The sequence below is a fragment of the Hemiscyllium ocellatum genome, chromosome 1, assembly GCF_020745735.1.
Source record: "Hemiscyllium ocellatum isolate sHemOce1 chromosome 1, sHemOce1.pat.X.cur, whole genome shotgun sequence".
NCBI lineage: Eukaryota > Metazoa > Chordata > Chondrichthyes > Orectolobiformes > Hemiscylliidae > Hemiscyllium > Hemiscyllium ocellatum.
The window spans coordinates 16,379,215-16,406,805 of NC_083401.1; the positions used below are offsets into that span (position 1 = coordinate 16,379,215).

A 27,591-nucleotide genomic window follows, 5' to 3' on the forward strand; every position below is an offset into this window, starting at 1 on the left:
TGACTAGGCTTGTATACCCTTGAGTTTAGAAGACTGAGAGGGGATCTGATTGAGACATATAAGATTATGAAAGGATTGGACACTCTGGCAGCAGGAAACATGTTTCCGCTGATGGGTGAGTGCTGAACCAGAAGACACAGCTTAAAAATACGGGGTAGACCATTTAGGACAGAGATGAGGAGAAACTTCTTCACCCAGAGAGTGGTGGCTGTGTGGAATGCTCTGCCCCAGAGGGCAGTGGAGGCCCAGTCTCTGGATTAATTTAAGAAAGAGTTGGATAGAACTCTCAAGGATAGTGGAATCAAGGGTTATGGAGATAAGACAGGAAACGGATACTAATTAGGAATGATCAGTCATGATCATATTGAATGGCGGTGCAGGCTCGAAGGGCTGAATGGCCTACTCCTGCACCTATTGTCTATTGTCTATATGCACTTCAGGCCACCACTTATTTTACGTTCATCTGCTCTCTGCCTACTCTTCCCCTTATTAATGCTGTCTTCATAACTCTTACAGTCTCCAGTTTCCACCTCGCTGTCTACTTCTCTTCTGGTTCCCATCCCCCTGCCACAATAGTTTAAAACTTCCCCAACAGCAGTGGCAAAAACTCCTCCAAGCACATTAGTTCCCATCTGGTCCAGATGTAAACCATACAATTTGTAATAGTCCCACCTTCCCCCCCTGAACTCGACCCAATGTCCAACAAATCTGAACCCCTCCCTCCTACACCATCCCTCAAGCCACATGTTCATCTTGCCTTTTTTTTTCATTTCAATGCTGGCTAGCACGTGGCACTGATAATAATCCCAAGAACACTACCATTGAGGTCCTCCCCTTTAACTTCTCTCCCAGCTCCCTAAATTCATCTTTCACGACGTCATCTCATTTTTTACTTATATCGTTGGTGCCTATATGCATCAAGAGCACTGGCTGTTCACCTTCCCCTTTTAGAATGCTTTGCAGGTTATTTGAAATTGAAGAACTCAATGTTGAGTCCGCCAGGCTGTAGGCTGCCCAGGCGGAAGATGAGGTGTTGTTCCTCCAATTTCCACTGTGTCAATAGAGGAGGCCAAGGATGGTCCTGTTGGAAAGGGAGTGATTAGGGGAATCAAAATTAGTGGTGACTGGCAGGTCCGGACGGCCCCTGCGGAGATGCTTGGTGAACCGTTAGCTAAGTATACATTCAGTCTCCCTGATGTAGAGAAGACTACACAGGGAGCACCGGATGCAGCAAACTAGGTTGGAAGAGGGATAGGTGAACTTCTGTGTCACCTGGAAGGACTGTTTGGGGCCCTGGATGGAGGTGAGGGTCATGGTGTACCAGCAGGTGTTGCGTCTTTTCCGGTTGCAGGGGAAGGTACCTGGGGCTTCAGTGGTGGGGTGGCGTGAACCAAGGACTATTGAAGGGAATGGTCCTTGTGGAAGGGAGAGAGGGTGGAGAGGGGAAGATATTCTTGTGGTGGGGTTTACTTGGAGTTGGTGGAAATGTTTCAGGATGATGCATTTGATGTGGAGCTGAAAATGTGTTGTTGGAAAAGCGCAGCAGGTCAGGTAGCATCCAAGGAACAGGAGAATCGACATTTCGGGCATAAGCCCTTCTTCCTGAAGAAGGGCTTATGCCCGAAATGTCGATTCTCCTGTTCCTTGGATGCTGCCTGACCTGCTGCGCTTTTCCAACAACACATTTTCAGCTCTGATCTCCAGCATCTGCAGTCTTCACTTTCTCCTCGCATTCGATATGGAGTATGGTGAGTTAGTTGATGAGGACAAGGGGACTCTGTCTTTATTGCACTTGGGGGTGGGGGAGGTTTAGAGCAGTGGAACTGGGAATGGAGGTGCAGCAGGGGGCTGTTTGGATGATGAAAGGAGGAAAAGCACGTTGTTCAAAATAGGTGGACATCTGGGATGCTCGTGAGTGGAATGTCTCCCCATCCAAGCAGATGCGATGGAGGTGGAGAAATATGGAGAATGGGTGAGAGGAGATGTAGTCCAGGTAGTTGAGAGAGACTGTGGGCTTGTAGTAAATGTCCATCTGGAGACTGTCACCAGAGATGGAAACGGTCAGGTCAAGAAAGGGGAGGGAGGTGTCCGAGATGGACCAAGTGAACTTGAGGGCAGGTTGGAAGTTGTGGGCAAAATCGATGAACTGCTCCAGTTCAGCCTGGGTGCAGGACGCTGCAGCAATGCAGTCACCAATGTAATGGGTGGAAGAGTTGGGGCACAGTGCATGTGTAGGTACTGAAGAGGGACTGTTCGTTATAGCCAACAAAGCGCATGCATAGCTGGGGCCCAGCCAGGTTTCCATGCCCACCGTCTTGATTTGGAGGAAATAGGAGGAGTTAAAGGAAAAGTTATTGAAGGTGGGGACCAGTTTGTTGAGGGTATTGGTGGTGGGGGACTGGATGGGTCTATTGGGGAGGAAGAAGCAGAGTGCCTGGAGGCCATCCTTGTGGGGCATGGATATGTATAAGGATTGTATGTCCATAGTGAAGATAAAAGGTATTGCAGATGTAGGTGGTAAGTGCCTGAGCTAAGTGGGAGAGGATGAGGTCGAGGTAGGACGAGGTGAGTTCAATGGGGCAGGTGGTATCGCAGAGAGGTGTCTGAAAAGATGTGGAATGTCCTGAAGATGATACATCTCTCCTTCATTACTTGTGGCAGGTGGAATATTTGGCTGACTGGGTGTGGGCTGATATATGAGTTTTTGTTTGACATTCAAAGGCAGGCCATATTTCTTTGGATTTAAAGAGATTAGGAAAATCTTGGAAATCTGGTGGAGATTGGTGGTGACATGGCAATCATCTTCACACTGCTGATCATGTATGTCTATGACATTCAGTCTGGTTTAAGTACAGAGGCAACTGAGGTTAAAACATTTTCCATCCAGAGAGAAAGACTTGACCTTCAGAATATTGTCGTCTTGACGTGTGGTCTGGGGTTGTTCTGTCAGGAAATGAAACCTGCTTGTTTTTCTTCTAGACAGTCACATGTTTCACCATCATTTTCAATGAGTCATGTTTGGGTGATGAGAATGAGGAATCCCCAAATGAGTACTTCCTCGAAGTACTCAGTTCCACGGTGAACACTATTTTAATTTTGTGCCAAACGCACCCAAGGTCATCCACTAGAATGAAGTCACTATGTACAATAAGTGGAGCTACTGAATCCCACTCAGTTCAGGGTGAGCCTGTCAAGCAGGTATTCTGCCTGCCATTCTCAAGGGCTTCCAGTCTCTTCAGGTTGGTGATGTGATCTCTCAACTTCTAGATGATCTTCACGTGCTCATCCAAGTAATGGCTCAAATGTTTGGGCAGTGTAGTTCAGGTTAGCTGTCTTTATTTATTTTTAATTCTTTTATGGACTGTGGGTTTCGCTGGCTACTGCAAAATATACCAGACAACTTAATTGCTCTGGAGACTGGTGGTGAGTGACTTTAGAATTCAGGTGCACACACAGTGCTGACAGACTTTGACCCAGTAATGGCAAAGGAATGGCGATATGGTTCCAAGTCACTATGGTGTGCGGAATTGGTGGTGTTCCTATGCATCAGCCACCCTTGCAATTGGTGGTGTTCCTATGCAAGAGCCGCCCTGGTCATTTCTGGTGGCTTTGAAGGTGCTGTTGGAGGACTTCTGATGCAATGCATTTGGCCTTGTGCACTATCAAACAAATGAGTTGTTTTGTGTTGGATGGTGTTGAGTTTCTTGAGTGTTTTGGAACTGCAGGCAAGTACAGAGCATTCCATCATACTCATACCTTGTGTGCTGCGGATTGTGGTTGGCTTTGGGGAATTAGGAGATGATTTACACACACCACAGTATTTATACGGCTCATCCGATTCAGTTTCTGGTCAGTGGTAACCCCATTGGAATTCAGTGATAGTAACACCATTGAATGACAAAGAGCATTGGTGAGATTGTCTTTCATTAGAAATCAACCTTGTTCTGCAATTGGGACACATAAGTATTACTTGTCAGTTGTCAACCCAAATCTTCACACTGCCCAGGTCTTACTGCACGGACTGTTTCAGTACTTGGGGAGTTGAGATTGGTGTGAAACATTGTCTAATCATCAGTGAAAATTCCCACTTCTGACCCCATGATGGAGGAAAGATCATTGATGTAGCAGTTGAAGATGGTCTGATCAAGACACTATTATGAAGAATACTTGCAGTAATGTCTTGGGACTGAAATAATCAAATTCCAGCAATCACAACAATCTCCCTTTGTGCCAACTATGACAGCAAACAGCAGTGAGGTTTCCTCTTGATTTCAGTTTTGCTTATGAATGTCTCTAGTTGGAAATTGTCAATGGCTGGCACTTCAGAGTCATAGAGTCATACAGCATGGAAACAGACCCTTCAGTCCAACCAGGCCATGTTGACAATAATTCCAACCTAAACTATTCCCTCTTGCCTGTACTTGGTCCACATCTCTCCAAAGCATTTCTTATTCATGTACTTACCCAAATGTCTTTAAAACATTGCAACTGTACCCACACCTACCACATCCTCTGGAAGTTTATTCCACACACGAACCACTCTCTGTGTAAAACAAATTGCCCTTTTTGTCTTTTTTAATCTTTCTCCTCTCACCTTAAAAATATGTTCCCTTGTTTTGAAATCCCCCATCCTACGGAAAAGACACCTGCCATTCGCCTTATCCATGCCCTTCATGATTTTATATACCTCTACAAAGTCACCTTTCAACTTCCTACACTCCAGTAAAAATGCTACTTGCCAGTCCAAATCTGAATGTTTACTGCATGGTGTTATGAACTTTCTTTTTGTCTGTGGAGTTGTAAGTGGAACTGAACATTGTGCAATTATCAGCAGATATCTACACTTCTGAAAGTATTTTGTGTTAGCGGGGAAGAAGAACAATGTAAAAATATATTAAAATATTTGGGCCTAGGATACTCCACTAAAAGTTAAACACTGATGTTTTGCAACTGGGGTAATTGGCCTCCTACAGCCATAAACATCTCTCTTTGTACTGGGTATAATGAGAATGTCCCCTGATTTCCGATTACTTCCACCTTACAAGGGCCCTTTGATGCCACACCTAGTCAAATGCTGCCTTGATGTCAAGGGTAGTCACTCTCACCTCACGTCTAGTGTTGAGTTCTTTTGTTTGGATCAAGTCAATGTCTGAAACTGGATGCTTTTGGTGAAATCCAAATTGAGCATCAGTGAAAAAAATTATTTCAGCAACATATGGAACTTGATAACACTGTCAATGACCCCTTGTACCACTTTACCAATGATTGAGAATAGACAGACAGGGCAGGGATTAGTTGGATTGAATTGTCCAACTTTTCATAAACAAAACAGCCTTGGGAATTTTCAACATTGTCAGATAGATCCCAATATTGTAGGTGCACAGGAAGGGCTTTGTTGGGCATTGGTAGTTCTAGAGCATAAGATTTCTGCGCACTTTCAGGCAGGGGGTTGTTGGATTTTTACCATATTCATAATTCCAACCATTCCTTCATATCATGTGACGTGAATCAAATTGGCTGAAGGTTGGCATCTGAATTAGTGGACACCTCAGCAGGAGGCTACGATGGATTATAAAATTCAAATCTTGCAAATATTTCACTTTTCCTTTTATGTTTATGTACTGAAGTTCACTTTCCTTGAAGATGGGTATGATCATGGACTGACCTCCTCTGTTATCTATCTAATTGTTTCCCATGAATCATGACTAAATGTGAGGGTTGTTTTTTTTTAATCTGATCTACTGGTTATGGAATCACCTAACTCTATCTGTCGCATGTTGCTGTCAATTACAGAACACCAGTTCATCAGCTGAGACGTGGTAATCAGCACAAGGTATTCCTGCATGCCCATGGATGACTTGATGTCAAAAGACGACATAATTCTAATATTGAGGACTCCCATGTGCTCTTCTTCAGGACTGCATTGCCATCTTTGGACAGTGGCAAGGACATACCTAGGTAAAATGACAGAGGTGTTTGACAGATGGCTTTAAGTTATAATTTGATAAGTATGAATACGTAAGGCTTTTTCTTAAGTAGTCTGTGGAATAGCTCTCCCAGTTTTGGTATAAGTTTCCAGACATCAGTGAAAAAGACTTTGAAGTTTTGACTGAGCTGGTTGTTCCTTTATCATATATAGAGCTGCATTATTGTTGGGTTTTATATCTGACTTTATCCTTATTAAACCTTTACATATCTGAATAATACACTTATGTGAGGAATAAGAGAATGGTCAAAGAAAGAGTAGGACCGATCAGGGATAGCATAGGGAACTTGTGTGTGGAGTCTGAGGAGGTAGGGGAAGACCTAAATGAGTTTTTTGCTTCTGTCTTTATGAAAGAAACGAACTTTGTAGTAAATGAAACCTTTGAAGAGCAGGTGTGCATGCTGGAATGGATAGAGATAGAGGAAGCTGATGTGCTGAAAATTTTGTCAAACATTAAGATTGACAAGTCGCCAGGCCCGGACCAGATTTGTCTTCGGCTGCTTTGGGAAATGAGAAATGCAATTGCTTCACCACTTGCGAAGATCTTTTCATCCTCGCTCTCCACTGGAGTCGTACCTGAGGACTGGAGAGAGGCAAATGTAATTCCTCTCTTCAAGAAAGGAAATAGGGAAATCCCCAGCAATTACAGACCAATAAGTCTCACATCTGTCATCTGCAAGGTGTTAGAAAGGATTCTGAGGGATAGAATTTATGTCCATCTGGAAGAGCATGGCTTGATTAAAGGCAGTCAGCACAGCTTTGTGATGGGCAGGTCATGCCTCACAAACCTTATCGAGTCCTTTGAGGATGTGACTAGAAAAGTTGATGAGGGTCGAGCTGTGGATGTGGTGTATATTGACTTCAGTAAGGCATTTGATAAGGTTCCCCATGGTAGGCTCATTCAGAAGGTCAGGAGGAATGGGATTCAGGGGAACTTAGCTGTCTGGATACAGAATTGGCTGGCCAACAGAAGACAGCGAGTGGTAGTAGAAGGAAAATATTCTGCCTGGAAGTCTGTGGTGAGTGATGTTCCACAGGGCTCTGTCCTTGGGTCTCTACTGTTTGTAATTTTTTATGAATGACTTGGATGAGGGGATTGAAGGATGGGTCAGCAAGTTTGCAGATGACACAAAGGTTGGAGGTGTTGTTGACAGTATAGAGGGCTGTTGTAGGCTGCAGCGGGACATTGACAGGATGCAGAGATGGGCTGAGAGGTGGCAGATGGAGTTCAACCTGGATAAATGCAAGGTGATGCATTTTGGAAGGTCGAATTTGAAAGCTGAGTACAGGATTAAGGATAGGATTCTTGGCAGTGTGGAGGAACAGAGGGATCTTGGTGTGCAGGTACATAGATCCCTTAAAATGGCAACCCAAGTGGATAGGGTTGTTAAGAAAGCATATAGTGTTTTGGCTTTCATTAACAGGGGGATTGAGTTTAAGAGCCGTGAGATCTTGTTGCATCTCTGTAAAACTTTGGTTAGACTGCACTTGGAATACTGCGTCCAGTTCTGGTCACCCTATTATAGGAAAGATGTGGATGCTTTGGAGATGGTTCAGAGGAGGTTTACCAGGATGCTGCCTGGACTGGAGGGCTTATCTTATGAGGAGAGGTTGACTGAGCTTGGAGCTTTTTCATTGGAGAAAAGGAGGAGGAGAGGGGACCTAATTGAGGTATACAAGATAATGAGAGGCATAGACAGAGTCGATAGCCAGAGACTAGTTCTCAGGGCAGAAATGGCTAACACGAGAGGTCATAGTTTTAAGCTGATTGGAGGAAAGTATAGAGGGGATGTCAGAGGTGGGTTCTTTACACAGAGTTGTGAGAGCATGGAATGCATTGCCAGCAGCAGTTGGGGAAGCAAGGTCATTGGGTACATTTAAGAGATTGCTGGACATGCATATGGTCACAGAAATTTGAGGGTGCATATATGAGGATTAGTAGTCGGCACAACATCGTGGGCTGAAGGGCCTGTTCTGTGCTGTACTGTTCTATGTTCTATGTTCTAATACAAATGAGTGGCATACTAAACCATTTCCGAGGGTAGTTAAGAGGCAGCTGTCACAGTTTCTTGCACTCCTGGTCAAAGTCCAATTTTTTTCACCATCTAAGTTGATGGATCGAACTTAACATCTCCCGAAAGTCTGTTGCTCATGACTTGTCTCACACCAACTCTACAACTGGTGCCTATGGCTTAAGTTGCCATGTTCTTAAACTTTGGCATTTTCTCCTTAAATGCATGTATCTTTGTTGCTTCCTCTAAAAACTCACAAAACGAATCTGCTATTAAGGTTTTGGTCACTTGCCCTAATTTCAATATAGAATATTTACAGGCCCAATAACTCCACACTGACCTTCAAAGAGCAATCTACCCAGGCCCATTCCCCTACATTTTACCCCTGACTAATGCATCTAACCTGTGCCGCCCTGATTACTACAGGCAATTTAGCATGGCCAATCCACCTAACCACCACATCTTTAGATTGTGGGAGGAAACCCACATAGTCATGGGGAGAACTCCACACAGACAGTCACCCAAGGCTGGAATTGAACCCAGGTCCTTGGTGCTGTGAGGCAGTAGTGCTAACCACTGAGCTGACACTAAATTCCCTTATGCAGCATGCTGTTCAATCTGGTTTGATCTCACTCCAATGTTTTATTGTTAAAAATGTAATTGATGTTGTTGAACTGGAAAACAAAAATAAATATTGACAATGTGCTTAAAGAATTTAACTCTAATGATAACTTCATCACAAACCTGTAAGGTAAAGTTGCTATAGCCTGAGAGGGCATCAGGTTTGCTCTGTCATTAGAGAGCGAGAGATGACTGAAAGTGGTTAGATCTGAGGGTTACCATTCCTCAGGTGAGGGTGAGGTTGAGAAGATTAGGCCTTTATGGTGATTTCAGCCAATGTGGAAACTGAACCCAAGCTGTATGCGTCACTCTGCAACCCAAACCAGCCAACTGAGCTAACTAATCCCAATACCTGTGCAGGGCTAAAGGTTCTCAGTGCTTTCAGAAATGTCAGACTCAGTCCTCTAACTCTGAATCTATTGCTCATTTTGCGATTGTTATCCTGTGTACCTTAATGCTGCTCATTCCCATTGGAGATTGTCCTATTCCTTACATCACCAATCTGACCCCATTCCTTTTCTTTATCCTTTATGAAACCAAACACAAGGCTAATGGTAGTCTATACATTTTAAAATCTCTCCCCTCCAGAAGCTAGGTTGCCAGTTGAAAAATGCTGAAACTGAGACTGATATGGTTTCCAAGAGTGTAAAATGGGTGCTCGTACATCAGCTGCTTGTTTTACATCTTAATTAAATTTATGTTTGGAAGTGAAACTTGATATAAAAACAAGCTGGTAAATTGTTTCCAGCCATGTTACAGTATTGCATTAATCATAGAGTCATACTGGATATTTTACCAGTACCAGCTCTATAAAAGAGCTAACCAATCTGTCTCATAGTCACTAATGTTTCACCACAGTGCTGAAATAATTCATTTGATGGTTATATCTGCACAATTTATGAAATTAATTATTGTATCAGCTTCCACCACAATCTGCTATCGCTGGCTACATGCATCCTCCAGAACGCACTCCAAGACTTAATAATGAAAGTCCCATGTTTTTGGACCAAAATGATTATTTCCTGATGAATGAAGTGAAGATGGGGACATCAAATTTCAAGCAAAAGTACTGGCTGAATTGAAACACTTTCTCAATGCAGCCAGCCCCCTTTCACCTATTGGGCTACTGGTTTGCAGGAATTATTTGGAGTAGAATGGAAAAAAAGAATTCAACAGCCAACAGTAGCTGAAAATGTGTTGCTGGAAAAGTGCAGCAGGTCAGGCAGCACCCAAGGAGCAGGAGATTCGACGTTTCCTGAAGAAGGGCTTATGCCCGAAATGTCGAATCTCCTGCTCCTTGGATGCTGCCTGATCTGCTGCGCTTTTCCAGCAACACATTTTCAGCTCTGATCTCCAGCATCTGCAGACCTCACTTTTTCCAGCCAACAGTAGCTTTCCTGCTCCTCCAAAACAAATGGTAATTGTTTTGTTAGGAACAAATATAGTTAAAGAGGTGAGCCAGGTTGCAATGTTATCAAATAATGTGAATATCCCTTCCTGTACATCATTTGTAAATAGAAGACATTTATATTCAAAATGTCACTATTATGATTTTTGAGACATACATATTACTTTCAGACAAAAATGTTTTGCAACTTGAAATTTAGGATAAAAATAAACAATTCAGGAATTTTGATATAGATCAGGTAGCATAAACAAAGTTATTCCCATATTTTTGTTTCCACAGAATCTGTCTGACTCTGTTAATTGTTTCCAAAATGTTCTATTTTTGTGTAATAATAATCCATTTGCTTATCACACCAGCAACACAAATAGATTTTTAGTTAGAACAGCTGGAATTCAAGAGCACGGTGTTCTATAGCTCTCCTTGACACTTAAAGATTAGAAATTAAATTTGTTCTTTTTTCTAACTAATAGTGTTGTTCTTTGATTTTGCAAATGAATCTAATTTACATATTACAACAATCGAACACAATTTCCAACAATTGGAAACTTCAAGAAATAACTTTTTTGCAGACATTTTCAAATATATAATTTCTGCACCACACAGTGACTTGGAAGCCTGACTACATTTTTAATGAATTTTGGTGAGTTCATTTGAAGCAACATCTCCAATGTTGCCACCTTTCCGTTTGTAATATTCGCAGCCTTGGGTCAGAAGATAATGAGTTCAAATCCCATTCAGGACCACCAAATTTGGGATGGCAAACTTTATTGCAACATTCAGGGAGTGCATTATCAACAGTGCTGTCTTTCAGTTGACTTATTAACTGAAAAGAGAATTTCCCAGTGTTACAAGAAATATTTATATGTCAGGCAATATGACTGAAATGGTTTTTAAAGGAAATGGAGTATAAAAATAGGGAAGTTTTGCTAAAATCATACAAGGCACTGGTAAGATCACACCCGAAGACTGAGAACAGCTTTGGGCCCCTTAATTAAGGAAAGTCACGCTGGTTTAGGAAGCAATCCAGAAAAGATTCGGGGTTTAAGCGAGTAAAGTTGGTGGTGGTGTTGGGGGGCTGGGGGGAGGTGGGGGAGGTGGAGAGGGACCCAGGGAGATACTGAGGAAAGAGATCAATCTGAGACTGGTGTAGTTGAGAAAAGAAGCGAGTCAAACATTCAGGACAGGCAGGAAACAAGATAGGATTGATAAATTAAACTGCATTTATTTCGATGCAAGAGGCCTAACAGGGAAGGCAGATGACCTCAGGGCATGGTTAGGAACATGGGACTGGGATATTATAGCAATTACAGAAACATGGCTCAGGGATGGTCAGGATTGGCAGCTTAATGTTCCAGGATACAAATGCTACAGGAAGGATAGAAAGGGAGGCAAGAGAGGAGAAGGAGTGGCATTTTTGATAAAGGATAACATTGCAGCTGTACTGAGGGAGGATAGTCCCAGAAATACATCCAGAGAAGTTATTTGGGTGGAACTGAGAAATAAGAAATGGATGATCACCTTATTGGGATTGTATTATAGATCCCCTAATAGTCAGTGGGAAATTGAGAAACAAATTTGTAAGGAGATCTCAGTTATCTGTAAGATAATGTTGGTTATGTTAGAGGATTTTAATTTTCTAAATATAGATTGGGACTGCCATAGTGTTAAGGGTTTAGATGGGGAGGCATTTGTTAAGTATGTACGAGAAGATTTTCTGATTCAGTATGTGGATGTACTTACTAGAGAAGGTGCAAAACTTGACCTACTCTTGGGAAATAAGGCAGGGTAGATGACTGAGGTGTCATTGAGGGAGCACTTTGGGGCCAGTGACCATAACTGTATTAGTTTTAAAATAGTGATGGAAAAGGATCGACCAGATCTAACAGTTGAAGTTCTAAATTGGAAGAAGGCTAGTTTTGATTTTGATGCTTTCCTTTATTGGTCAGAGTATTGAGTTCAAGAGTTGGGAGGGCATGTTGTGGCTGTACAAGACATTGTTTGGGCCACTTTTGGAATAATGCACGCAAATCTGGTCTTCTTCTTATTGAAAGGATGTTGTGAAACCTGAAAGGGTTCAGAAAAGACATACAAGAATGTTGCCGGGGTGGAGGATTTGAGCTATAGGGAGAGGTTGAATAGGCTAGGTCTGTTTTCCCTGGAGCATTGGAGGCTGAGGGGTGACCTTATGAAGCTTTATAAAATCATGAGGGGCATGGATAGGGTAAACAGACAATGTCTTTTTCCTGGAGTGGGGGAGTCCAGAACTAGAGGGTATAGGTTTAGTGAGAGGAGAAAGATATAAAAGAAACCTAAGGGGCAATATTTTCATGCAGAGGGTAGTGCATGTGTGGGATGGGCTGCCAGAGGAAGTGGTGGAGGCTGGGATGATTACAACATTTAAAAGGCATCTGGATGGGTGTATGAATAGGAAGGGTTTGGAGGGATATGGGCCAGGTGCTGGCAGGTGGGACTGAATTAAGTTGGGATGTCTGGTCGGCATGGATGAGTTGGAGCAAAGGGTCTGTTTCCATGCTGTACATCTCTATGACTCTCTGACTCTATGAGGTTGATCTCAAGTATGGAGGGACTTCTAATGAGGAGATTTTGAAAAGGTTGGGCCTGTACTCATGAGAGTTTAAAGGGATGAAAGCCAACTTTATTGAGACATGCAAGATTCTTGGGGGACTTGACTAAGTAAATATAGAAAGTTATTTCCCTTTGTGGGACAGTCAATGAGGGTATAGTCTCAGAGTGAATGACTGCCCGATTAAGATAATTATATCAGAAAAATTCTTCTGTCAGACAGTAGTAAAACACAAAATTCTTTACCCACGGAGGGCTGTAGTTCATTAAGTATATTCAAGTTTGAGATAGATACATTTTTATTCAGTAAGGGAATCAAGTGTTATGGGAGTAAGGAAAGAAAGTAGAATTGTGGATTATCTGATACATCATAATTGCATTGAATGGCAGAACAGATGCAATGGCTGAATTGACTGTCTGTTCCTATGTTTTATGGTTTTATAGTCTTATAGATTATGTAATGATTATTATCTGGTTCATTGCTGTGTGCAAATTGGCCATTGTTTTCCATATATAGGTCTTATGTCAAAGGTGCTTCACAGAGTGAGAAGCATATTATCATTTTATGAAGTTATGAAATGTGCCACATCAGTGCAAGTCCTTTTTATTCTCTATTTGAATTGAAATCACTTTCATAAAATGTCAGCATTTTGCATTGAAAGAGAAATACAATTAATCCTATATCTCATTTGCTTGATCTGGCAAATATTGGCTATCATGTGTACATCTATTCCTTTTTAGGAGTTAATATTGAGATTACTTGTATTGTCCTTTTAAGCAGTGTACTCCAGATGATGCAAACTCATGTCCTAAAGAGAAATATAATTCTTCTTCCTGGCTCTATTCTCTTTAACACAATGACTAATGTATATAAATGACGGTAGTGATTATAATGAATCTGGAAATGTAAGTCTGGCTAACTTAGTGTGAGCAATGCACCTGTGATAAAAGTCTATATGTATGTGTTTGTACTTTGGCTTTAGTCTGCTTTTTAACTTGAGGCATGCAAAGCTCTGGTTTGCAATGAGTTAACTTCTTTTGAATTGCAGCGTCAGATTCTGAGGATGGGCTGTGGAATTAGTTGGATATCATTCTTCCAGGCACTGGGCAGAAACCTAATGTTCTTGTTTTGTCGAAATATTTATTTTAAAGACTCTCCAGGTTTTGGTTGTAACAACCCCTAACATCATTCCCCTTCCCCACGCCCACTTCACTTCTTTTTCTCTCTCTCCCCTCTGTTTGGAGTCCCTTTTTCAGCACCACAACAGATTGAACAGCTCCTCTGCTCGAACCTCCGAATTGCCATCCTTCAGCACCAGCGGATCCCGAACAGTTCCTAAATTCAGCTTGAGCACGACAGCTCTGCAGACTGGTCATCGGCTGGAAGCTTTGACCTTAACAGTTTCAGCTCCACGGACCCACTGATAGTTTCTTACTCGAAGCTCTGGATTTCTAGAATTGGTGTGACCGATCCTGGGACAGCTCCTCAGCTCGAAGCTCTGATTATCCAGTTTCAGCACCAGCACTTCCCGGACAGCTCCTCAGCTCGAATTTTCCCGTTTCCGAACTCCAGTCCCCGGACAGCTCCTCTGCCCGAAGCTCTGGTTTTGTTATTTCAGAACCACGGCTGTTGGACAGCTCCACAGCCCGGAGCGCTCACTTTCCATTCGGCGACGCGGAGATTCCAGGGCTTCCGGCAGCGGCATCTTTCAGCACCATGAACAGCTCCGGCGATCAGTTGGAATACACTGGCGGCTTCCCTGCGCTTGAGGGAGAAGAACTGAAAGTGGCATTGCCCGTCATCTTGGGGGTCATCTGCCTGGTTGGTTTGGTGGGCAACAGTCTGGTAGTGATGGTCCTGCTGAGGGACCTCAGGCAAGGCAAGAAAACAGCAGTCCATGGCTTGATCCTGTTGTTGAGTGTCACTGACCTCTTTCTACTGTTGTTATGCGCCCCCCTACGCATCTCCACTACCCCCAGACTGGACTGGTCACCAAGCTGGCTGCTATGCAAATCATCCGAGTACCTCCTGCATGCCTGCCTCTTGGCCAAGAGCTTCACCTTGGCAGCGGTGGGGCATGCCCGATACAGGCATGTGGGCCACCTGGCAAAACACAAACACCTGGAGTGCCCGCATGTATGGGCATTGGCATGTAGTGCATGGGTTTTTGCTCTCCTGTTGCCTGTCCCCCAATGGCTCTTTTCAACTGCTGGGCACACCCAACAGTTGGCATCCTGTGTCTTGGAGGTCCCCCCGACTGCTGCTAACTTCATGAGTGCCTATGCTTTGGCTTACCCACTGGTTGCTTATGGGATTCCTATGACCTTTGCCATCATCTTCCATGTCAAATCCCTGCTGCTTCACACACCCCGGAGGGATCGCACACCCAACCGCAGGGAGCCGCAGGCCAGAAGGGTCACCCTTCTGCTGTGGGGGCTGAGTGTTGCATTTGCTGTCATGTGGCTGCCAGACTGGGTGGTGTGGACATGGGCCAGGCACAGGAAGCCCAGTGGCCCCCGCCCACCCAATGCTTTGCGAGTCCTGGCCCAGCTGCTGCTTTTCACCAATGGTGCTCTCAACCCCCTGGCACTACTGACTGCCTCCCAGGACTTTAGGGATGGTGTGAGGAGCATCTGTCAGATAGCCAGTCATGGGATTCCCAGGACTAGAGGTTCTGAAGGGACTGCAGTATTGCCCAGAACTCTGGGTCAGAAGAGCTTGGGGACCAATAGTGCCCTGCCCACCATCTCAGGCTGCCAAGAGGTGGTCACCTGCCAAGATGTGGTGCAGAACATCCCACCTGATGTGCAGCACTTCTGGCAGGACAGGAAAAATACAGCACCACCAGAAAACAATGACCCAATTCCTTGGGAGCGTCAAGGAAGCTCCTAACAAACAACATTGACTTGTGCAAAGGCCTGAAATATTGTAGCTGTTCCAAATTTTCCCAAGTCCAAGTAAGTCATTCTTACATTTTGCAAGAGTTTAAAAATTATATCCTTTGTTTAGCCATGCTATAGAATTCCAGACCAGTGCTCACAAACTGCCTGTTACCGACCTTGCTTGCTTCACAGAGATTTTCAGTCTCCAAATGGATTGGACTATCGAAACAATCTTCTAATCTTCCTCCTGAAACACCTATCCAAGGGTCTTTGACTTTCTCCCTCCAGTGATTCATCTGATCCAAACGCCCCCATTCCAGAATTTGGATAATTTTCTGTTTTGCATTTTGGTTGCTGGTGAACTTTTGGTAAATTTAGACCTACGAATGATGTTGGCTTTTATGAAGAGTGTTTCCAATTGCCGTGGTTTGAATGAGAATATCACCAGGCGGAAGCATAGTCCAGATGGTCACATGTTGACCAAGAGGCTTCAGGAATCACCTAACCCTGTCCAGTGATTTGTGGAGGTCTGGGTGGATGTGACTGTGCATTTATTACATTCAAAAAGGAGTGTGAGTTTCATTATCCATACATCAAGCAGCCTTTCATACTTTATTCTGAACATCAATGACAATAATCCTTATGGCATCTTACAGACTGCTGTGCATACAGAAGCTTGCTTCCATAGGCAGCATACAAATAAATGGGTCACATTCAGGTATACTGAAACTCAAGCAAAGAAATAGCAGTACATAGAAGGGAAACCATTTTCATTGGCAGCGATAGTGACCCAGCAAGAGGCTCAGTCTGTTGAAAACAGATAGTATCATTCTGATAATTGGATAAATATTTGAACTAGAAAATAATCGCAAAATGTGGAGAAATTGTGATGGAATTGGATGAACAGGATTGCTCTGCAAAAGAGTCAGGACAAACATGATGGATGGAATAACTTCATTCTTCGTGTGGTAGCTTCTAATTCCATGCGGTAATCAGTTCAGTAATCAGTAATTACGCATTATAATCAGTTCAGTTCTATGTTACTGGTCTGCTATTAAAGACTTCTGATCAGGTCCATCTTGGAAATTAACATTTTCTGCTCTAATGTGGTAATGTTTTAATTGTAAACTAAAAAGACACAAGAGAGGTGCAAAGAGCTGCGTTGCCTACTCTTTTGTCTAGGTCAGTTTAAGGATTTTGTTGTTTGCTCTATTTATGCTGTAGAACTCCTACTTTGAGCTTTTACCTAATGTGTAATAAAATTGTCTAAAATGAATGTTGGCTTTAATATTTACAAAACAGGGTGAAAGAGAGAGGAGGCAATTACAATTCTGGCTTGTGTTTGAATGTACTGCCTCTGCTACCCCCTCTCCCTCACAACCCACCTCCCCACCGATTTTGAAAAACTTATGTTCTAATTTATCCTGCAATATCATGCCACAACTCACCATCACCTTTTTAAAGACAATAAGGAATGGGCATTAAATGTTGGCTCAGTCAGCTGGTCCTCATACCCTGTAAATTATTTATAAAGATTACCACAGAGTTATCATTTAAAGAATTGATTGCATTGATATAGCACCTTTCCCATCTGTAGGATATCTAAAAATTCTAGATAGTCAACAATATAGGCACTGTGGTACGTTGTAAATACCTGTTGAATACAGATGATTTCTTTGTAATGTGCAAAGTACTTTGAAACTGTAACAGAGGAAAACAAAACATGAGAGCTCAACATACTATGTTACACTTCACTCAAATAAATAAGCAAGCTTTAATTCTAACAGCTCTTATGCTACATTGGCAATGCCATTATTCGGGTGCAAATATGTGCTGTTGCAAAGTTTGCAGGAATAAATTTTAAGTTTTCAATCCAGTTAGTTTCGAATTCAAATGGGAAAGTACACCTCAATAATTACACAACTTAATTAAAAAAGTGAGGGAAACATTCATGAGTTAGCTTAATAATCCTCTTGTCATATTAAAACTCTCAAACTTGTTTGTAAATTTCCATTGGTGAAAGGATAGAGAAACAGAAAGCCCATATTTTAATTATTTGGCTAAAGATAAAAAAAAGCAAGATAAATAAAATATCTTATTTACACAGTGGAATATTTAGATTCTGGTGTGCAATGCCTGAGAATGTGGGGGCAGTAGGGTCAATGGCTTTCAAAAGGAAATTGGGGATATAGAATAGGGGAGTAGTATAAGATGACTTACTCCTTCTATAGGGGAGTGGTATAAGATGACTTCCTCCTTTAGACAGCTGATGCAGACATGACAGGCTGAGTGACCTTCTTCTGTGTTGTCATAATTCGAAGATTGTATGAATGAAATCCCACCATGGCTTCCTGATCTCTATCAGAGCAAGGCATACAGGGTTACAGTTGCAAGGGATGTGCTCAAAAGCAAAATCAACATTAATTAATGTTAGAGAGGCACCTAAGAATAACATACGTTCTTCAGATTCTCACCTTGTTTTGGTTTTAACTTCCCTGATTTTAACTACTTTGAAACTGCTGCCAGTATATTCAGTTGTTTCTCTCCTCGCTTGGAGAATCCCCAAATGAAACTTCGCTTCACTCCTGCCTCTCTTTCACCCTTTAAAATGGCACTTCAAGTCTAAATCTTTGGCTAGGCTTTTGTCTGTCACCTCTCATCATCTTCCCATGGGGCTTGGTGCCAAATTCTGTTTGATAATCACAGTTGCGAAGCTTTTTGAGATATTTCACTTCTGTAAAGGTGATGTATAATTGCAAATTGGTGCCGTTGTTATCTGTTTAATTGCATTGCCCAGAATAAAGAAAAAGGAGGCAAGGATATTTAAAACATAAAATGGTGTAACCTCTATCTAAAATGTTGGTGTGTCAAGTCTCTTACTAATGTTTCAATCAGCAAATTGATCCAATCCAGTTACTTATGGATCTGAATCTGCAACTCAAACATCAAGCTATCCAAAATGAAAACTGTCAGTAAGTTTCACTTGTTTAAGAAACTTTTCTAAGAGGCACAGAAAAGAACAGGCTAAATGCACATTTTAGGCCACAGCTATGTGGCTGGTTCAGTGGCAAAGACCCTGGCTATTAGCCTAATGGTCTAGCTTAATACATTGGTGTATTCTGTTTGAATCTTACCAAGGCAGCTAGAGGATTTTAAAATTTATTTATGGTAAAATTGACCGTTGACGTCAAAAAAAGTCTGACTCACAAGAGGGAAGAGAATTTTCTGGCAAGCCTAAGGAGGCAGCCCACCCTTAAAGGGAGTATAATGAACAAATAATTTGTAAGTGCCAACTGGAACTTTAATTTATATCTAACCCATCCTGGATCTTAGCATGGAGTTCTTCAGAGTCGACTTTACTTCATGTTGAATCTGTAATGTACCTGACCTGCGATTGTTTGATATTTCAAGTTGATGATAAAGTATTTTATTCTCCAGCATTGAGGCCCTACACTTTGATTAACAAAAGAACAAAAGAATCATAAATAACTTGTTTGCTTTTTTTTGTGAGATGGAAAGCTGTCTTGTGGAGTCATCCCTAATTCTGGGTCAGGAGGTCTGGGCTCAAGGACTGCCTACCGTAGAGGTTGTCAGAACATGTCCAAGCAAGTTGATCAAATATAATTAAGTGCAAATTATTTAAATCTACTTATACCTGGGAAAGTGCAGCAAGAGATTTATCTAGCAAATGTTGTAAAATGTTGCAGACATTAAAAGAAAAGATGATTGTATACACAGTCAATAATATTTAGTTGTTGGGTCATAGAGAGTGGATTGACTCTGTTAATGTTATACGTATAATGTACGTGTGAAAATTACTTTGTGCACTTCTTTACACATCTGAAGCATTTTCACAATCTTGTTGATTAATTCCATCAAATGGCAGTGTGAGTATTTGTAACCCTGTTGCAACATTCCATGTCTGCAGTTGAATAAATATTTAATAAATGTTCACACGTATTTTCAAGTCTTTTTGTGACAGTGAATTAATTACAGAAAAGCCTAGAATTTCCAAAATGAATGCAATCCATCTCCAAAGTTGGTCTTGCACTGACATAATTGCAAGTGTGCTGTTGGCTCTCAATATGCCAATAACAGTGTGTCACCATCATTATTAGGCAGTGACACAGGTGTGGGTTTACATCTGTGTAGGGATTATGTTGAAAATGAGGTGGGGAACATTTTAAGTGAGAGTGGGCTCATGAAGCAATTCTGAAAGTCTTCAGGAAGGCATCTAAAGCCTTATTTAGAAGAAGAATGAGAACAAAGAATGATGGACAAGATAGCCCAAAGTCGAGGTGGATATTATCCTTGCTTTCAAAACTTCCATGATCTAACCTTGTCTTATTTTCCCCTGCCCTACAACTCTGTTAGATATATACTGTCCTCTTATTCTGTTTCCTTGTGCAAACCCTATTTTAATTGCACTGTTCTTCACAGCCATGTTCCAGTTGACTTGGTCCTCAAATTTGCAGTTACTTCCATTCACCTCCTTGCTTCACTATCTCACTCTCCCCTCCTTCCAGATACTTTTTAAAACTTCCCTCTTTCTCAAAGATTTTGTTCATCAATCCTATAGTTCCTTACCTGACTTTATATCATATATAGAATCATAGAGATGTACAGCATGGAAACAGACCCTTCGGTCTAACCTGTCCATGCTGACCAGATATCCCAATCCAATCTAGTCCCACCTGCCAGCACCCAGCCCATATCCCTCCAAACCCTTCCTATTCATATACCCATCCAAATGCCTCTTAAATGTTGCAATTATACCAGCCTCCACCACTTCCTCTGGCAGCTCATTCCATGCATGTGCCACCCTCTGCGTGAAAAAGTTGCCTTTTTGGTCTCTTTTATATCTTTCCCTTCTCACCCTAAACCTATGCCCTCTAGTTCTGGACTCCCCAATCTCAGGGAAGGACTTTGTCTATTTATCCTATCCATGCCCCTCATAATTTTGTGAACCTCTATAATGTCACCCCTCAGCCTCCGACGCTCCAGGGAAAACAGCCCCAGCCTGTTAAGCCTCTCCCTGTAGCTCAAATCTTCCAACCCTGGCAACATCCTTGTAAATCTTTTCTAAACCCTTTCAAGTCTCACAACACATTTCCGAATGGAAGGAGACCAGAATTGCATGCGATATTCCAACAGTGGCCTAACCAATGTCCTGTACAGCTGCAACATGACCTCCCAACTCCTGTACTCTGACCAATAAAGGAAAGCATACCAAATGCCTTCTTCAGTATCCTATCTACCTGTGACTCCACTTTCAAAGAGCTATGAACCTGCACTCCAAGGTCTCTTTGTTCAGCAACACTCCCTTGGACCTTACCATTGAGTGTACAAGTCCCGTTAAGATTTACTTTCCCGAAATGCAGCACCTTGCATTTATCTGAATTAAACTCCATCTGCCACTTCTCAGCCCACTGACCCATCTGGTCCAGATCCTGTTGTAATCTGAGGTAATCCTCTTCGCTGTCCACTACACCTCCAATTTTGGTGTCATCTGCAAACTTACTAACTGTACCTCTTATGCTCACATCCAAATCATTTATGTAAATGACAAAACGTAGAGGTCCAGCACCGATCCTTGTGGCATATGTTGTGATCATTCTCTTAGGGAACACCTTGGAAAGTTTTCCTCTAGTAAAGGCACTGGATAAATATCATTTGTTGTTACTTGGAAATTGTAAGGCAGTAGAATATTTATGACGGGTCTGGGAGGAAGGTTTTTCCTGGGTAGATCACATTGACCCATGTAGGTAAAAACAATGACTGCAGATGCTGGAAACCAGATTCTGGATCAGTGGTGCTGGAAGAGCACAGCAGTTCAGGCAGCATCCAACGAGCAGCGAAATCGACGTTTCGGGCAAAAGCCCTTCATCAGGAATAAAGGCAGAGAGACTGAAGCATGGAGAGATAAGCTAGGGAAGGGTGGGGGTGGGGAGAAAGTAGCATAGAGTACAATGGGTGAGTGGGGGAGGAGATGAAGGTAATAGGTCAGGGAGGAAGGGTGGAGTGGATTGGTGGAAAAGGAGCTAGGCAGGTCGGACAAGTCCGGGCAAGTCACGGGGACAGTGCTGAGCTGGAAGTTTGGAACTAGGATGAGGTGGGGGAAGGGGAAATGAGGAAACTGTTGAAGTCCACATTGATACCCTGGGGTTGAAGTGTTCTGAGGCGGAAGATGAGACGTTCTTCCTCCAGGCGTATGGTGGTGGGGGAGCGGCGGTGAATGAAGCCCAGGACCTCCATGTCCTCGGCAGAGTGGGAGGGGGAGCTGAAATGTTGGGCCACGGGGCGGTGTGGTTGATTGGTGCGGGTGTCTCGGAGATGTTCCCTAAAGCATTCTGCTAGGAGGCGTCCAGGCTCCCCAATGTAGAGGAGACCGCATCGGGAGCAACGGATACAATAAGTGATATTGACGGATGTGCAGGTAAAACTTTGCTGGATGTGGAAGGCTCCTTTAGGTCCTTGGATAGAGGTGAGGGAGGAGGTGTGGGCACAGGTTTTACAGTTCCTGCGGTGGCAGGGGAAAGTGCAAGGATGGGAGGGTGGGTCGTAGGGGGGCGTGGACCTGACCAGGTAGTCACGGAGAGAATGGTCTTTGCGGAAGGCAGAAAGGGGTGGGGAGGGAAATATATCCCTGGTGGTGGGGTCTTTTTGGAGGTGGTAGAAATGTCGGCAGATGATTTGGTTTATGCGAAGTTTTGTAGGGTGAAAGGTGAGCACCAGGGGCGTTCTGTCCTTGTTACAGTTGGAGGGGTGGGGTCTGAGGGTGGAGGTGCGGGATGTGGATGAGATGCATTGGAGGGCATCTTTAACCATGTGGGAAGGGAAATTGCGGTCTCTAAAGAAGGAGGCCATCTGGTGTGTTCTGTGGTGGAACTGGTCCTCCTCCATCGAGCAGATACGGTGGAGGCGGAGGAATTGGGAATACAGGATGGCATTTTTGCAAGAGATAGGGTGGGAAGACGTGTAATCCAGGTAGCTGTGGGAGTCGGTGGGTTTGTAAAAAATGTCAGTGTCAAGTCGTCGTCATTAATGGTGATGGAGAGGTCCAGGAAGGGGAGGAAGGTATCAGAGATGGTCCAGGTAAATTTAAGGTCAGGGTGGAATGTGTTGGTGAAGTTGATGAATTGCTCAACCTCCTCGCGGGAGCACGAGGTGGTGCCAATGCAGTCATCAATGGTGAGGTTGGGATTGGAGCAGAGGGATTGGAGGGCTGCGCGTTGTGAGGGTGAGAGGTTAGAGTCGGAGAGGGGGTTAGACAGGTTGAGGCGGTCCTATCAGTTAATTTTGATATGAGGTAATGGAGTCAATTTAGGCTATTCTTGTCCATCTACGTATGTTCAAAATTAAAAGGGTAATATGACCATTTGGTTCATCAGAGCAACACACACAGCAATGGTGCAAACAGTGCATCACTGATCTCATGCTAACGTAAGATCATTTTCTGACTTCCTGAAGCAATCAATCTCCAAGGGACAATGGTATTCTTATTATCAGTTTGTTCCACTCTTATAACTTGAAATTCTTTCAACTTTTAAAGGCTCATTCAGCTCCTTTTACAGGGACTGCAGGGAATCAAATTTCACCATTTCCTTTAGCCATTTGGTCCAGCCGATGATGCCACACTTTACAAATACTTCCTGACATTGAACCGACGTCTTTCCTAACGTTTCTGTAGATACACCTTCTCATTCCACCTTCCCATTTCAACTGATCAGAAATAATAAGTTTCACTGTTTCAAAATAGAGTCATAGAGGTGTACGGCACGGAAACTGACCCTTTGGTCCAACTCATCCATGCCGACCAAGTATCCTACATTAGCCTAGTCCCATTTGCCAGCATTTGACCCATTTCCCTCTAAAATCATCTTATTCATATACCCATCCAGATGCCTTTTAAATGTTGTGATTGTACTGGTCTCCACCACCTCCTCTGGCAGCTCATTTCATTCACGCCCCACCCTCTGTGTGAAAAAGCTGCCCCTTAGGTCCCCTTTGAATCTTTCCCCTCACACCTTAAGTCTTTGGCCTCTGATTTTGGATGTCCCTATGCAGAGAAAAGACATGGTCTATTTACCTCATCCATGCCCCTCGTGATTTTATAAACTTCAATAAGGTCACCCCTCCGTCTCCAGGGAAAATAGCCCCAGCCTATTCATCTTCTCCCTGTCGCTCAAAACCTCCAAATCTGGCTATATCCTCCAAACTTCAATTATAGCTTTTTTAACAAATGAAAGTATCCATAACTCCTGCAGCTCAGCCTGAGAATTGAAAGAGTTAGGATTTGTAATCATTCAGGATACCATTTACTGATTTATTTATGTATGTGGGCTGACTGGGAAGGGCAGCATTTATTGTCCATTGCCCTTGAGAAGATAGTGGTGAGCTGGCCTTTTGTGCCACTGCAGTCCGTGCAGTGTGGGTACACCCTGTTCGAAAGGCAATTCCAGGATTTTGGTCCAGCACCAGGAAAGAAACAGGAAGATGATTCCAATTTGGCTTGGGCAGGGTAGGTGGTGTTGCTACATTCCTGCTACCTTTGAAGTGATAGAAGAACTGGAAGGTGCTGTCAAAGGGGCCTTAGCTTTTTTGCTATAGTGCATCCTGTGGTTGTAAATCACCGCTGCTTCTGTGCAACAGTGATGGAAGGGATGAAGGTTAAGGTGTGCTGGTCAAACATGCTGCTTCCCCTTTTGATCAATGCCTCTGAAAGCTTAATGACCCTCTTATTATGTCAGGAGCAAAACTGAAAAGAGTAATCCCAGTGTCCAAAACAGCCCAGGAATTCTCCATTTTATGTGATATTGTTGCTACAATGAAGCCTTAAACACCCATTTGGCTTCCCAGCAATGGTTCCAGCCTGGCACACTTTGGCACTAAATACTCCATGTCGAGAATGTGTGCTGGGAAAGCACAGCAGATCAGGCAGCATCCAAGGAGTGGGAGAGTCGACACTTCAGGCATAAGCCTTTCATCAGGAAGGGCATATGCATGAAACATCGATTCTCCTGCTCATCGGATGCGGCCTGATCTGCTGTGCTTTTCCAGCACCACACTCTTGACTCTGATCTCCAGTATCTGCAGTCCTCACTTTCTCCTCCTAAATATTCCATCCCTGGGCTGTGTTCTTACTGATTATCTAAGTCTTGTGCTGCCAGTTGGAAGAAATCATTGATGCCATTTTGTTAGGTGGCTAATGATGGTTTGTTGCAATCAAATAAATGAATTATGCTGGGGAGTAATGAGGAAAACCTGAGTGAACCAGCCAGTCATGTCCTACCCAGCAGTTTCAGACTGGGACAGTTATGACAAGCTCCTTTCAAAGGACATTCTTCGGAAGACTAACATTCTGGATAATTCACAGACAGACTCTTCTGTAAAATTGTCATGCCAGGCTTTTGAAAGGTTATTTGCACATAATTAGCTTGGACAAAATGATATTTAGCAGCATGTCTAATTGGTTACATCTCTAAATTCTTGCTTCCCTGTGCATGGTCACAGCACAGCTTACAAGTTAGCACCATCACTAGGAATTTCAATTTGGCTTTCATTTACATTCAAAATTAGGCTGCAGAAGTTCAATTGTAGAATATATTATTCTGATGAAGCAGAGTGCAAAATCTTCACCTGTGATTTAATTTGCAAATTAATTGTTAAAAGAAGGATGCACAACCCAAGGCTTTCAATATTCAGAGACTTTTTAATCATTAAGGAATACTTGTGTTGGAGAATTAAAATGCGTGATCAGAATTCTTGATATACAAAGTGCTTGCTGCACAGAAACAAGATGGTGTTGGTGTTCATGCTCCACATGAGCCTCCTCCCACACTCTGTCATTCATCTCCATCGGCAGATCCCTCGCTACCTTTCTCCCTCTAGCATTCCCATGAAAGCATCTTTGCTATTTGCCTCAAGCACTCCGTATGGTAGCGAGCTCCGTATTTTCAGCACTCTCAGTAAAGAAGATCCTCCTGAATCCCTCAAAGGATTTCTCAACAACTGTCTCATTTTAAAGTATCTAGCTCTACTCTTGCCTGCAAGTGGAGTAATCTTTTCTGCAGAACCAAGTCAAATCCTGTCATTATCCTGCACTCCTCTCTGTTTTCTCTTTTCTGGAGATCAGATCCTCAACCTGTTCAGTTTTTCATGATAACCTTTCAATTCTAACATTACTCTGGGGTGGCACGGTAGCTCAGTGATTAGCACTGCTGCTTTACAGTGCTTGGGACTTGGGTTTGATTCCAGCCTCAGGAGACTGCTTGAATGAGCATAGAACATAGAACATAGAAAAATACAGCGCAGTACAGGCCCTCCGGCCCTTGATGTTGCGCCGATCCAAGCCCACCTAACCTACACTAGTCCACTTTCCTCCATATGCCTATCCAATGCCCGTTTAAATGCCCATAAAGAGGGAGAGTCCACCACTGTTACTGGCAGGGCATTCCATGAACTCACGACTCGCTGAGTAAAGAATCTACCCCTAACATCTGTCCTATACCTACCACCCCTTAATTTAAAGCTATGCCCCCTCGTAATAGCTGACTCCATACGTGGAAAAAGGTTCTCATGGTCAACCCTATCTAAACCCCTAATCATCTTGAACACCTCTATCAAGTCACCCCTAAACCTTCTTTTCTCCAATGAAAACAACCCCAAGTGCCTCAGCCTTTCCTCATACGATCTTCCTACCATACCAGGCAACATCCTGGTAAACCTCCTCTGCACCCGTTCCAGTGCCTACACATCCTTCCTATAGGATGGCGACCAAAACTGCACACAATACTCCAGATGCAGCTGCACCAGAGTCTTATACAACTGTAACATGACCTCAGGACTCCGGAACTCAATTCCTCTACCAATAAGAGCCAGTACGCCATATGCCTTCTTCAAAGCACTATTTACCTGGTGGCAACTTTCAGAGATCTGTGTACATGGACACCAAGATCCCTCTGCTCATCCACACTACCAAGTTTCTGACCACTAGCCCAGTACTCCATCTTCTTGTTACTCTTACCAAAGTGAATCACTTCACACTTAGCTACATTGAACTCCATTTGCCACCTTTCTGCCCAGTTCTGCAGCTTATATATATCCCGCTGTAACCTGCCACATCCTTCCTCACTGTCAACAACTCCACCGACTTTCGTATCATCTGCAAACTTGCTCACCCAACCTTCTAGCCCCTCCTCCAGGTCATTTATAAAAATGACAAACAGCAATGGTCCCAAAACAGATCCTTGTGGAACACCGCTGGTAACTGCACTCCAAGATGAACCTTTACCATCAACTACTACCCTCTGTCTTCTTTCAGCCAGCCAATTCCTTATCCAACCCTCCAACTCACCCTCAATGCCATACCTCTGTATCTTTTGCTGTAGCATACCATGTGGAACCTTATCAAACGCCTTACTAAAATCCATATACACCACATCTACCGCTTTACCCTCATCCACCTCATTAGTCACCTTCTCAAAGAATTCAATAAGGTTTGTGAGGCACGACCTGCCCTTCACAAAACCATGCTGACTATCCTTGATCACATTATTCCTATCCAGATGTTCATAAATCCTATCCCTTACAATTCTCTCTAAGACTTTGCCCACAACAGAGGTAAGACTCACCGGCCTATAGTTACCAGGGTTATCCCTACTCCCCTTCTTGAACAAGGGAACCACATTTGCTATCCTCCAGACTTCTGGCACTATTCCTGTAGACAACGAGGACATAAAAATCAAGGCCAATGGCTCTGCAATCTCCTCTCTTGCTTCCCAGAGAATCCTAGGATAAATGCCATCAGGCCCGGGGACTTATCTATTTTCACCCTTTCCAGAATTTCCAACACCTCTTCCCTACATATCGCAAAGCCATCCATTCTAATTAATTGTGACTCAATATTCACATCGGCAACAATGTCCTGTTCCTGAGTGAATACTGACAAAAAGTATTCATTCAGTGTCTCCCCAATTTCTTCAGCCTCCACATGCAACTTCCCACTGCTATCCTTGACTGGACCTATTCCTACCCTAGTCATTCTTTTATTCCTGACATACCTATAGAAAGCCTTTGGGTTTTCCCTAATCATACCA

General features: G+C 43.2%; 1 protein-coding gene across 1 annotated transcript; it reads left to right on the forward strand.

Moving 5' to 3' along the window:
* The first annotated feature begins 1,945 nt into the window (after positions 1-1,945).
* LOC132820850 (G-protein coupled receptor 151-like) lies at positions 1,946-15,503 on the forward strand. Its single transcript, XM_060833198.1, has 3 exons — positions 1,946-1,972; positions 2,980-3,078; positions 14,067-15,503. The coding sequence occupies exons 1-3, from the start codon at positions 1,946-1,948 to the stop codon at positions 15,501-15,503; spliced, it is 1,563 nt and encodes a 520-aa protein (XP_060689181.1).
* The last annotated feature ends 12,088 nt before the right edge of the window (positions 15,504-27,591 follow it).